Source organism: Lynx rufus, unplaced genomic scaffold, assembly GCF_022079265.1.
Source record: "Lynx rufus isolate CCGP_SWC_20201006 ecotype Redwood Valley unplaced genomic scaffold, mLynRuf1.p SCAF_4, whole genome shotgun sequence".
Lineage (NCBI taxonomy): Eukaryota > Metazoa > Chordata > Mammalia > Carnivora > Felidae > Lynx > Lynx rufus.
The window spans coordinates 91,477,841-91,492,528 of NW_025814856.1; the positions used below are offsets into that span (position 1 = coordinate 91,477,841).

Genomic DNA, 14,688 nt, shown 5'->3' on the forward strand with positions numbered 1-14,688 from the left:
TGATATAGTTTTATAGCCGAAATGTTAAAATTTCAAATTAAAAAGATTTTTGTAAACCCAGAATACTTAACTTTTCAATAAACTCCTCAAATTGTTAAAGAAAAAAAAAAAAAGATGAAGCTACTGGCACAATTCCTCAGTCATCTGTAACTATTAATTAGAATGCCTTATCCCTTCATTCGGTCACGTCATTGGCAGAGGAGAAAATGGCTGACACTGCAGCTGAAAAAATTTGTTCTTCCAGCATGGTGGGATATTTTGTGAACAGAGTGAGATAAATTTGATGATAAACTTAAAAATATCCCTCTTAGTGATAACACAGTATCTCTTCAAATCTTTACTACTGCATGACATTTGGAAGTAATGCTTACTAGATACTGAGAAGCTGGTATAGATTTCTAAGATCCAATCTGATAAGAGCATTTCTTCCCCGAGTTGTGCCACTCTCAGAGTTTACAACAGCTCTAAGTGGGTACTTGCTGCAGTGTGTAAATGTAACTTCATACACATCTGGATTCAATATATTTACAGAATTGGGAACATATGCTCTCCGTCAATACAGAGTGAAAAACTGCAAAGGATGGAGCGGGAAATGGGACAGAAACACAGTCCAATTATTAAAAACTGAAACGATACCCACAGCACTAGTTTGCAATCACTGTTTTTTTCTATCATAAGGCTGTTGCCACCCAAAGAAATCCACCCTTGCTCATGAACATGCCGTAGTACCTGCCCCCTTACCTGCAGCTTCACTTTCTGGGGGTTCACTTGGGAAGCAGATGACCCTCCTGATAGATCATCAGAAGGTCAATACTAGCCGAACAGTACATCATGATGCCTACGTCATCCACCTCACTTCATCTCATCACCCAGGCATTTTATCATCTCACCTCATCACAAGGAGGGGGAGCTTAGTGCGGTAAGATATTGTGAGAGAGAGACCACATTCACTTAATGTTTATTACCGCAGATTGTTACCTCTAACTGTGCCTAATTTATAAATTAAACTTAATCATAGGTATGTATGTACGTATGTATAAGGAAAAGCAAGGTATATATATAGTGTTCGGTACCATCCACGGTTTCAGGCATTCACAGGGCGGTTGGGTACATATCCCTCATGGGGGAAGGCGGGACTACCATAACGGAAAACAGGGAAAGCTGTCATTATATAAAGCTCACTGAATGGCAGACTTTTTAAAATATTTTATTCAGAGACTGGCAGTAAATACCCACTTCCTGTGTCATATCCATTTGTTTTACTGTCTCAATGGAATACACTAAGGTGCATGAGCTTAAGTGTGGCATTTATATTTTTCTAACTGAAGCCCGATCTCCTATGGCAAATATTTTCAAACTTGACATCTAAGTCTAACAGAAAGGTGTATTTAACCAATTTTGCAATTTCTCAAGTTACATTTGAAATTTGGGGAGGGAAATTATATATTTCAATATGATTAACACATGAAAGTGTTCCAAAAGTTTATTTTTAGGACAAAAACAAATATCTAAAAACAACTTGCAACTTGTGTTCGTAACATTCTTATAGCATGCTGAACAGTTTTTGTTTTTTTTTTAAATAAGGAAAGTTTGAATGAAATTAGAGAAACTGATGTAATCTCATGGTCTTAAACTTCTAATCATTACTTTCTGGAAGAGAAATGTTGAATATTAAAGAATATTTAGAAAAGAGGTCATCCGACTTTTCAAAGCCCTGGAGTTGAACTTGGTGGCAAAAGAAGGGAATGCATTTGTTTTTTATTTATTCTTTAAAAAATAAGTGTATCAGGGCGCCTGGTGGCTCAGTCAGTTGAGTGTCCGACTTTGGCTCAGGTCATGATCTCACAGTCTGTGAGTTCGAGCCCTGCATCGGGGCTGTCTGTGCTGACAGCTCAGAGCCTGGATGGAGCCTGCTTCAGATTCTGTGTCTCCCTCTCTCTCTGCCCCTTCCCTGCTCATGCTCTGTGTCTCTCTGACACAAAAATAAATAAAAATGTTAAAATTTTTTTTAAATAAGTGTATCAATTTTTGAGAAATGGTAAAAAAGAATTTCCACTGTGAGACATAAAAAGTGTATTATCATTATTATGAGGACTATAAAGAAACCATTTTTTTTTTGTAAGCTAAGAATTTTCATCCTTGACCCACTTAAAAATGTTAAAAAGAAACTGGCTGAACAGTGTACTAGATGCATGAGCAGCATGGTCTCTGTGTGCTCCAAACTGGAATGAGCTATCCAGAGGCAAGCACACTTGATGAATTAGATAAAACATTCCTAATTTTTGTTTTAGTGTTGCCCATTTGGGAACTTTTCCTGTTCTGTATTAAATTATTTGATGAAAACACATTTTATATTAACTTTACGCTTAGACTTTATCATAAAATATGAAAATAGGTACTGTCCCATGAAATTTAATTTCATTTTTAGGCATATTGCTAAGTGTCTGAGTTGGTGTTTGTGTACTACATTTGCTGTACGATGTATTTCTTACTACAGGTTCACTTCCTAAATTAAAGTTAGAAAAATCCCTAGAGGGGAACACTAGTGCTACTAATACTCTGAATGCAGGAGATTAGGTAGAGCATTCTGATTTCTTCCTGCACTCCTGCCCCCCGACCAGCCAGTGACAAGCTCCTCTACATGTTCCTGGACCACACAGCGCTCGCTCCTTGATCCCTTATGCAGTGAGCACTCCAGCATGCTCCCCACTCCAGGTGACCTGAGCAACAGCCCTAGCCCATCTGCGTTCCAGATTTTCAGAAATCCTATCAGAATCTGATTCTCTGATGCCAATTCCCCAATAAGGTTACCACCCCCAGTAGTGATTTAATATCATTTGTGCATTTTTATTGTTAGTTCAATAGACTTCAGACAGGTTGAAGGGGTAAGTCATCTTGAAGGAAGAAAAGCTTGTGTTTTTCATATGGCACTACTCAAAGCTAGTGCAGTGAAATAAGCATGCTCAAACACTACTAGCAGAAGCGCAAAATGATACATCCAGATCACGTTAGTAATATGTATCAAGAACCTTAAAAATGTCCATTGCCTTAGATCCAATTAATCTCTTCTTATGATAAATTCTAAGGAAAGAATCAAATTTCCAACTAGGGTGTTCCTTACAGAGTTATTTACAAAAATACTGTTTTCAATTTTTCTCAAATGTCCATCGGGGGTTTTATTAAATCCCAAATTATCTCTATAATAGAATATTTGTCAGTCACTAAAAATCATGTTTTCAAAAAATTTAACGACAAGAGAAATATATTAAATGGAAAAAGGAAATAAAAAATATAGAGTGGAGAATCCCAACTTTATTTTAAAAAACACATAAGCAAAGATATGATTGCACAGAAAATACAGAGTAGGATCTTGATTTTATTATATGTGTACATGCTTTATTTACTCTTTAGATATGCTTCTTGTAGTGAATCACTTATATCACCCATGTCTTAATTATACCTATAACTGCATTATATAAATCAAATCTTCGTTTAATGATATCTTTGTAAACCAGACAAACACCATAGCCTACAACTCCTTTGCACGATTTATTTTTCCCAATGCCACTGCATACCTTCAGCTACCCCAGCATATGGGAGTTTACCTACTAAATTTGATTTTAAATGCATATTAATGCAACATTAAGTTAACTATAAGCTTTAGCCATGGTTTTGAACCTGAGTTTCTAGGATCTGAGTGATGCCAGACTTGTCTATTTTTCTTCAATCACATAGCTCTGTGTAGGTAGATTTGACACTTACCTGAAATCCTCTCTTACAGGCTCCCTCAATCTCATGGAAGTCATGTTCTGTGCACAGAGGGCAAGCTTCGGCACTCTCCCACAGAAAATAGAATGTACACCCATCACAGGTGCCTGCTGGGCACTTGCTGAAATAAAAAATGAAATGACAGCTCTTACATTCAGCCAAGTCCAATAAACATTTGAGTGCCTACTGCATACTGGAAAGCAATGTGTGGGTGCAAAACCACAACTCCACACCTATTAGGATAGCTACAATCAAAAAGACAGGTAATAACGAGTTGCAAAAATGTTAAGAAATTAGAACCTATATACACTGCTAATGGGACTGTAAAGAGAGACAAGTGCTTTGTAATAAGGTGGCAGTTCTTCAGACCATTACAAACAGTTACCACATGATCCAGTAATTACGCTTCTAGATAAAAATCCAAGAGAAATAAAAACGTTTATCCACACAAAAACCTGTACGTGAATGTTCATACGTGCATTATTCTTAACAGCCCAAAGGTGGAAACAACTCAAATGTCCTTCAGCAGATGAAGAGATAAACAAATGTGATATTACCATTCTATGGGAAATTACTTGGCCATAAAAAGGAATGCAGAAGTAATACATGCCCCAACTTGGATGAACCTCAAAAATATACTAAGTAAAAGAAGCCTATCAAAAATTCTATGTATTTGGGGCACTTGAATGGCTCAGTAGGTTAAGCGTCCAACTCTTAATTTCGGCTCAGGTCATGATCTCACTGTTCATTAGTTCAAGCCCTTCCTTGAGCCCCACATCAGGTTCTGTGCTGACCATGTGGAGCCTGCTTGAGAGTCTCTCTTTTCCTCTCTCTGTCCCTCTCCTGCTTGCTCTGTCTCAAAATAAATAAGCTTTAAAAAAATTCTATATATTAAATGATGTTATTTTTATAAAAGTCCAAAATAAGAAAATCCACAGCAACAGTAAGTTAGTGGTAAGCTTGGAGTATGGAAGGGAGCTAAGGTAAAGAGAAGCAATAGCCAAAGGGTATAGGTCTTTTTAAGGTGATGAAAAAGCTCTAAAAATGACGATAGTGATGGCTACATATATCTATGAGTATACTAATAACCACTGGCTTGCCTGTTTTAAATGGGCAAACTGTATGGCACGGGAATTTTGTCTCTCTAAAGCTACTTTTTTTTTAATTTAAAGGAGAGACAGATATAATGACAAAAAAGTTCTGGGAGAACTTCTTGGTGGAAGGCATGCCTAAGACAAGTCTAGAATATCCAATAGGAGGTAGCCAGAAGAGAAAGGAAGAAAGTAAAGGAATGCCTGCCAGAGGGATGAAATGGTAGACGGATTGGAAGGGAATTCCAAGCTGGTCATGATCACAATGGCTTCAAGAGCAGGACAGTGCGTGGGCACAAGGCATACAGGCAAGAACTAGGTGGTGGATGGAGGTGCCATTTCTGTTTGAAGTAATGTGTTTAGGCAAAGGTTTCAGGGAAAAGAATGATGAACTAGACCATGGTCTCGACAGTGCGGTGGGGTGGGCGGGGCGGGGGGAAAGGGGGGGGACATGAAAACAAAACAACCTGAAGTGAAAAGACAAACAAAACAACTACCAGATCGACACACAGCTGAAGGATGGAAATGACTGTGCACTCCTGGTTTGCCTCAGCCAGACGATGACTTCTTTCAAGAGGCAGTTACTGTCACCACCCGGTGATGACACAGGGGCCTTAGACACAGGTGCAGGATCGCACTGAACCAACCACCAGGCAGGGCTGGAATGGAGACTTTTTGAAACTGCTTGCTGGTGGGTGGGCCTATTATATCAGTTTGCCTCCTTCCTTTTAGGGACAGATAAACACAGCATGGATAAAATTAAACTGCTTTTACTGTGTAGAGAATCCTTATTGACTGAAGCAGGAAGTTATGTGGAAAGGTTCTGGTGGGAATGGCTGTTTTGTTCATCAATTAATTAAAATGGGGAGAACACTATTCCCTTCATTTGTCTACTATACTTCCCTTAAATTAAGTGTGCAAATTCAGGGCAGTGCCCTGAAAACCTCCTTTAGACCTTTGTTGCTGCTGAGTACAGGTGTCCTGAAACACCTAGGGCAAAAGATAGACACACAATCATAGGGAGAACCCCAAAACACCCCTTCTTAAGTTTTAACTTCAGATGCCATTCTGATGATAGGCAGTCCAAAACTGTAATTTTTGGTCTACCAGCGAAGTAAAATTCCATACCCTCAGTATATATTCTCAGGGTACTCTACAATATGAACCCTGACACAGAAGTCTACAGTGCCTAAAAATGGACTACGTTTTTAGAGGCCTACACTTCCAAATGCTTGCATGCTGTAGACCAAGTCAACGTGGTGAGATGTAAATAAAAGCATGATTCTGTGTAACGTGCTTCAGAAAGAGAGGCCTGGTACTATGAGAGCTAAGAACAGTGATGAAGGGGGACGCTTTGGAAAAATGGCTTAACTCTTAACTGCCTCGATTTGTTTGTAAAAGGGAGTAAAGTATATTTAGACCAAGAAACAAAAAGAGATTTAAAAAAAATAAAGGTAAGTACAAGAGACGAAAATCATGCCACCTAAAAAAATGATCCCTACTTCCCATCAGTAAAACCAACTCAACATTGCACTTCTGAAAAAAATTGGGTAACCTATTAGAAATGTTTTTCAAGAACACAATTATTATTTGCATAACAATGAGCTGAAACTTTAAAGGTAATTAACTTTTTTGATCATTTAGCAAAAATTACCAAAATACTTTCCTGCTCAATTCTCTCCTTCCCAAATTATTTTGTTTTATCTTTCCCACACAGAGACATTTTCAAGGGTGGTGAGGGCTGTTTATCTTGGGCAAATAAAAGAATAAGTTTGGTAAAATTCGAGAAAAAAAACTGAACAAATGAAAAAGAAAAGGGGAAAATTAATCAAAGTTGCAAAGAGCTCTGCAGAGAAAACCTGGGTTACAGGTGTGGCTGGACTTGCAAGTGATTTTGTGTTTTTCCACAAGTGATTCGGCCCCTCCCCCATGCTGTTTCAGATCTGTAATTTATCAGAAATGAGATGTCTGTTCCACTGCCTTCACTGGGTTGTTATAAAGGACAAAATGAGAGAACAATTTGGGAAAGTTTAAAGTACTGCAAAATATAAAAGACTATTAACAATTCACATCACTCTCTATAGAACTGGGAGAAGTACAGAATTGGGGGAAAAAATCAAGACATTGATATAACTTATAAAGCTGCCATTAGGTGTCAAAATACTGCAATGATTCATTGCCTTTCCCCGGTAGACTCCACTTTTTAAAATATACTCTTAGGTTAAAAGCAGTTTAGTTTAGAATCAATTCTTCAATTCTTTGAACCCAACGAATCATTTACAATGTGGAACATCCAAATTTGATTCTTTGTTATAAACGTTAAGTTCCACAGTTGAATCAGCCCTTCCCTGTGAAATGACAAGGATGTAGGAAGCAGTACTAATTTCAATAGTGCTTATATATAAAAGGAAAGTAGGAAAAAAAACATGCAAGAGTATATATATATATTTTTTACTTCTACTAAGAACAAAAAGCAAGTAGTAAGATAGACAAACACTTTAATGCCAAATATGTGAAACCTTTTTCCCTTTGATGACCTGTGCCACCACCATCTCTACCCCCTACCCCCTGGCCTTGTAAAGGTGTCACTAATTGTGCTTCTTTTATAATTTTTGATCCACAAGATCACCGTAGAGACCAGAGAGTAGATGTCTAAAGAGCCAGTACATAATCCTGGAGAGCTGGGGTATGCAAGGCTAGAATTCCACAAGATGACCCCAGGGCTGTGAACTCTAGGTAGAGAAACCACCAGCAACACAAAGGATAACCAGGTGCATCCTAATTTGGTTTTACTGTTAAACGAGGAAGACTTTCCAGTTTCCTTATTTTGCTCTGGAACTGCCTTACCACTGAGGATAGCACTGGCCGTGTGTAAGAATTCAGATGAATCTTTTTTTTTAAGTAAGTGATGTCTTGGATTCTAAATTGGATACATTTTCTGGGGGTAAAGCGGACTGAGCTATGAGTTATTAGCGTCCCCTAAATGAATCATCTTACCTAAAGCAGGGTCTACTTGATTCATCTACTAATTCATGGACAGTAATCTTAATTTCTTATGAACTATTACAACCCAATACTCAAACTATTGCTAATTGTTTAGACAGTTGATAAAGCAGTGTAAACTTGTTTTTGCCTGAACTTTATGCAAACTCCAAAGTTAAAATAAATTCATGTACGGTGTAAGTATGTTTCTATCCCTTCTACAGTGGGTCTCAGGAGACCGGGGGGAAAGGCCATAGTCTTATATGCCTAGAACTCTTCTCATTTGGTGTCAGAGCACTAATGTTACTCAGACGCTTTCATGTGAGGCTTTTCTGGGTTTCTTGGGGTTCCCCTATCTCAGAGTTCACAGACGGGCATCGTCTGGCATAGGAGATGCTGACTAGCTGCCAGTAACTCCCTTCGGCTTTGGCTTCTGAGAAAGCTCAACCTTTTCTGCTAAGAATGCCAATGGGCAGAAAGCCTTCTTGTGTGGGGTCCATAAAATGGCTTTGGATCTTGCTCCGATTTTGTTTGCCCTGAGGCTGAAGAGTATAAATCACTTATGACTGAGTGTGAACATAAGATTTTTTTACCTATACCTCTTAGATCCAGGGATATAAAATTCCACCAGTCTCCTGCAAAAACCGCCCTTTTTACAGATTCCCCCCGAGGTTAATTACCAAAAGCCAGAATCTGATCAAGATCTGTACAAACTACATTAGCTGACACTCCCCAGTCCCTTTTACCTCCAGGCTCTGCAAAATCTGTCAAACTTTTGTCATCCTTATTTCAAAATGGATCCTTAACTTTATGACTGTTTCATGACATTTTTATGTCATGTCTTAAGATTACTCATTAGTGCTGAAGCATATAATTTTAACAATTCTGTATTAGAATTTTCCATTTCTTAATCATAATGGGTTTTTACTTGTTGCTCATAGTGCTTTTATATGCCTCCTCATTTTCATTGTTCTAAGGACATATTTGGCTTTAAAATTTTAAATTCTATTGCCTTTTAAATTTAACTTGTGCAGATTTAGATATCTATTATCTGTCCATAAACAGTTCAGAGGAAAAAGAAAACAAGGAACTCCGTTAACCAATCATTATCCTCTGGCTCCTACCAACTCAAAATGGATAGACATCCTGGCTTCAACAGAACTCCCCCAAAACCAAAGAAGATACTACATTAGTGTCCTATAGGTCCAAAGACTTTGACAGAGAAACTCTCAATCAGAGCCTGTGGAATAAAGCCTTGGTACATTCAACCTCTGAACGCCTTCAGGACAGATCTCTGAAGCATCCCTTTTGTGAGATATAATATTCTCAGAGGCTATGCTTTCTTTCTTTCTTTCTTTCTTTTTTTTTTTTAATGAGCAACAGCCCCTCTCCACTTGGCCCTGAGACACCCACTAGCTTGACTCCATTTCTGAGACTGAGGCTACACTTAAAACTGAAGATGAACTTGGATTTTGAAGGAGGTTTTGGCAAAATAGTTTTAGACTGATTTATGAACCATCCAAGGAGTTAAATATAGTTATAAGTTGAGGGAAAGAGAAAGAGAGAGCACGATGTTTTCCTCTAACTCATACCATTACTAAAGATGACCTTGTTGGAGGGAGGATGACTCATTTTAAACAAGGCACCAATAACTTGCAGATCAAATGAATTATCCCCCAGATAAATGTGATATTTGTCCCTCTGCCTAGTGTGCTTCTTTGCAAATCTCTATCTGTGAAGAACTGGAGGGAAAAAACAGCAAGATGAAAACATGATGGTAAGAACAGAACGAGACACAGTCAGGACAACATTCCATCCTGAATGTGCCAACACAGTTATACAGCCTGGGTCCTCAGTGTTTCCTACTGTGTGAAATGAATGGGTCTGACTGAGGGATCTCTAAGGTGCTATGACATCTCCATTATCAGAGTAAAAATGATTCCTTTTGCCCATTTTCTAATAATGCGTTTTCAAAACCTTTCCATAATAGAAATTTCTCACATATTTGAAAGAACTCTTCAGACAATGCTGGGTCCAAAGTTTTCCTAATGAAAGAAGAACTTCCAAGTTTTCCAACCACCTCCGATCATGACTGGAGGCTGGCAAAGTTTCTTAGGCAGAGCCTGGAGGGGGATCTATTCAGGGATATCAGCAGTCTACTTTGTTACAAATTCGTTTGCTGGCCAAGATACAAACTGCACCAGATAATCCCAAAGTCCAGCCTGGCTCTCAGATTGCATCTGCCACAGACATCATGCTGCTAAATTTTTATCTAAAATGTCTCACACCTTCCAGACACTTTGTAGAATTAGAAACCAACTGCATTTGCCAGACCAAACAGACAGGTTGTAATTTTCCAATTGCAGATTAGTAGGCAGCCCTGATAATTTGCTGTTCCCTCTAAACTTCAGATGAGATACATAGAGAATACACATTGCCCCTTTTCTCCTGCCCCACGACTCTGTTAAGACATTCCCATTTTCCCAGGTCACCAAGATACAGAGCCCCAACCAACATCACTACTACTAAAGTCTCCTTTCCTGGTTTGCCAAGATTCTTGGCTAAGAGAGGAGAATTCCCGGGGGTGGCATCCCTTCCAAATTGCCAAAGTCTGCTTTCTGAGATTTTTTTGGTTATAGCATATGAGATTTTTCGAGGCAAGTGCCTGGTTAGCACCTTCCTCTCTTATGGAGATCTTAAACCTCCCCAAAGAAAACTGCAAAGTAAATCCGCTTCAAAAGTAGCGTAAGAAACTGGGCTCTGTTAACAATTCCTTACTGTTAGTAGAAAATCTTTATTCAGCCCCACAGCTAAAAAAAATTCTAATTATTTCAGGACAAGCTGCTGTTTCTCATGTTCTGATCCCAGAGCTCCCCCTTGTGCCCTAATGGGAAACTGATTCAAGAAAGAACTAAAACACACTTAGATTGTTAGGTTCAAGCAGTTCCCTAGAGCAATGGTCCTCAAACCTCGATGTGCATGACAATTATATACAAAGTCTTATCAAATATGGGTGAATGATTACCCTTTAGACTAAGGTATTTTAAATTAGCTTTTCAGAAAATTAAAATGCAGAACAAAGTTTGAGAATTTGTCTCAGTGGGTTAAGATTAGTAGTTCCTAAATTTTAATATGCTTAGGAATTGTCTTGCAGGTTTTCTTTTAGGATTTTGTTTTTAAGTAGTCTGTACACCCAGTGGGGAGCTCTAACTCAAAACTCCTAGATCAAGAGTCGCACGCTCCTCCATTTGAGCCAGCCAGACTCCCAGAACTGTTTTGTGTTTAAAAAATATATATTCCTATGCTCAACACTCAAGATATTCTTTATGTTTTTGGAAAGATCCAGAAATTGATTTTTAAAAGAAACCCCAAGGTATTCTTCCACGAGTGATCTTGAGAAACCCTGGCAAAGACAGTTATATTCCTGAAGTAGAATAAACTACTACAGGTTAAAGGAAAAACTACTTTTCCCCTCCCCACAAGAAAAAACTCAGTTTCTAAGTGCCATAATTTAACATCAGGAAACTTTTTTTTTTTACCTTAAAACATCAGAACCCACCTTGGGAGAGTTAGAGTGGATATATTTTCTCATGGACAGATCTAATCTTTGGTAATATTATCTGCTTGGATGAGACACCTGGAGAGGCTTTGGAAGCCATCCAGGTAGACTCCTAGAGGCTAGACTCTGAGAGGTTCATTGCTAAGTCCAAGGAAGGACGTTATAAGTGCTACCATTAATAGAACAAGCATCTTAGCTCAAAGCTATTTGGGGGGATATCAGGGAATAATTAAAGAAACTCTAAACACACCTTCTCATAAACAAAGGGTGGTTTGCTGCCTTGACTCTAGCTTGGATGCTGGCATAGGGATCCTCCACCAAATGATGCCCTTGAGCATCAGGCTCCCTCTGTCTCTTACACTGATGTCTAGTAATTTTTATTATGTTCTCCTCTGATCATATACTTCTCTCACCTTGAAAAGGTGAAAAGAAAAATTAATTCCTAGATCTATGAGAACCAGAGAAACACAGTTGGTTAAGAGGTGAATACGAGTGTCCTTTTGTGCCCCAAAGTAAACCCACAATATTGATACCCCTGGAAATACTTTTAAGATGTCGAACCAATGCTCAGACCACTGATTTCCAATACTGATGTCCTGATATGCGTAAGCACAATAGCTTAAAATCTCTCAATGGTTACTGAGAAACTATCAAAAACAAAACTAAGTCAGTCATTTTCTTTTAAATAAAATTTAATATAAAATTTTATTTAAAAGAAAATTATATATGTATATGTGTGTGTGTGTATATATATATATGTATATATATATACACACACACATATATATTTATGTTAACTTGAGAAATACGTTCAAGTCGAACTATGATAAAGGTACTTTAATCCAACAAATATTAGAAATAAACAATCTACATACAGAACAATGAATAACTGCAAAAAACAAAAATCAGACTCAATCACACCATGAAAGCATTATTTAAGTTGACAGTTCTGAGTCCATGAAATTGCCCATTTTCTCCTAGTGCTTCTACCCAATATGGACTGTAGAAGTCGAATCTAGACTGTGGAGAGCTACTGCCTCAACTCCATCAAGTCAAATGAACTGTATTATATATTCTATAGATCAGATTCTACCTTGGTGATTCTGCCACTATTAATCAGAAAACGGAGGAGCTGGAAATGGATCATACAAATTATCCACCCTGGCCCCTATTCTCTCACAGAGAAAGAGACCATGATTCAGAGGTTCAATTACTTCAATCTAGATCACCCAGGTGGTTCATTGTTGATCAAGAACTATAAGCCAGGTTATATATAATCCAGCTCTTAAGGAAATTGGGACTAAACATTAAGAATAAATACAAGGATGCAAACACTGTAATTATATGTTGAAATAATTTTCAAGACAATTAAGCAAACAGGAGGCGAATATGTCTTTGAGGAGACTGGGATGTACTGAGATTTGTGAGGACTTGTTCCTCTTAAGAGACACACAGCATATCCCTATAATAAAAACCTACATATTCTTCTGTTCTCTTTCTGCTTTGCATTCATAGGGACCATGTTTTAAAATAGTAAGATTCTGGGGAGTTTTGATTCCTCACAATAAATACAAATGTGAAACAATCACATAGAAATAAGAATACCTGAAAAAAAAAAATAAAAAAAAAAAAAAGAAATAAGAATACCTGGGGACTGAAATCACTCCTGCTCCTGGTTTAGTAGGATTGCACCTCATTTTCACAGCAGTTGATCGGCCATTAACACAAGATGTTGTAGTTGTAGAAGACCTATTGAAAGGCAAATGTCATTCCACAGAACAGACATGACATAGATCACCAAGACATAAATATCCTGTGTAGAACTACTTCTATACTCTATGAAACAATGAAAAAGAAAAATATGTCCAAGTTCACTAATTGAGAATTTTAATACAAACTGGGCTCATTTGCTTTCACTGCCAATGAAGAGCTGACTACTTTCTCAGCTAAAGTGATAAGCTATCATCAAGGTGTTTAGCAAAGTTACTATAATTATAATCAAAGTCACAATCAAAAAAATTTTTTAAAGGGAAGAGAAGCCATGTCTACTTTTGCTGTTATTAAGGTGTGTGAATTACAAATACTGTCTAGACAATGAAGTAGAGTCTCTTTATTGCCTAATTTAAAAGAATATATATAACAGAAAAAAGACATCTATCTGAACTTTAACACTTGCAAAATATTTCATGTTTCCTACTTTATACTCAGTCTTCCATTTACAAACTAATCACTGATTACCTGTTAAGTATAAGCTATGACTCTAGGCACCCTGAAGAGACATTCTTTTGATTAAAATTGTCAAGGTAAGCAGCATCTTCACTTACTTATAAAAGAAATGCACATCTGGTATTTGGCTAGGTGGAAGTGGAAACATATCTTCTTTTATATTAATATTTTGCAATGTAGTTTCAACTGTCACTCCTAGATAACAATAAAAAAAAAGCTATTAAGCAATACAGGAAAATTAGGTTTATTTAGTTTCTGTGTATATGAATAGAAAACAGCTTCACTTTGATACTGTCATTTGACCAGAAATATCGTATTAAATTAATGTGTTCATGGTAAGACCAAGAACCTTACGAAGCTCTATAGAATAAAAAATAAAACAATCTACTCCCTAGCTCTGTTATTTTGTTTAAGTCACTTCACTTCCCTGGGTGTTATGTCCTAATTTGTAAAATTCAAGAAGTAATTGAGATAATCTCTAAAGCCCCTTCCAGCTCTGACATTTCAACGTTTTTTTTTGTGTGTTTTTTTTTTGTTTTTTTTTTTTTTTTATTTTTGGGACAGAGAGAGACAAAGCATGAACGGGTGAGGGGCAGAGAGAGAGGGAGACACAGAATCGGAAACAGGCTCCAGGCTCTGAGCCATCAGCCCAGAGCCCGACGCGGGGCTCGAACTCACGGACCGCGAGATCGTGACCTGGCTGAAGTCGGACGCTTAACCGACTGCGCCACCCAGGCGCCCCGAGCTCTGACATTTCAATAACCTAACAATATAAAAAGTTAGTTTTTGTAGAACAAGCTGGGTTATTTTGCTAATACAGCTTTCAACTCAGTATAGATATACTTGAAAAAACAAAAAATTTTGTGCCCTAATAATTTCCAGAAAATAACTCCAAAACTTGTTTAATCTAAAAGTCAGGCATTTTCCTCATTCCTGGTAGGCAAAATGAGAGCAGAGCCAAAATGCAAGCAATAACAGCAACCTCTCCTTCAGATGAGGAGTTCTGATGCTGAGCACAAGCTTGGTGACTGACCTTGGTGCTGAAAATTAAAGCTCAATTCC

The 14,688-nt window shown here is 37.7% G+C and overlaps 1 protein-coding gene across 1 annotated transcript in view; it reads right to left on the reverse strand.

Annotated features, from left to right (window-relative positions):
* ELAPOR2 (endosome-lysosome associated apoptosis and autophagy regulator family member 2) overlaps positions 1-14,688 on the reverse strand; it is a 69,499-nt gene that overhangs the window by 14,955 nt on the left and 39,856 nt on the right. Inside the window, exons 15-17 of the mRNA XM_047097365.1 lie at positions 13,725-13,821; positions 13,048-13,149; positions 3,763-3,889 (exon numbers count right to left, since the gene is read on the reverse strand). Of these exons, the coding sequence (XP_046953321.1) occupies positions 3,763-3,889; positions 13,048-13,149; positions 13,725-13,821 (326 nt within the window). The remainder of the gene's footprint in view (positions 1-3,762; positions 3,890-13,047; positions 13,150-13,724; positions 13,822-14,688) is intronic.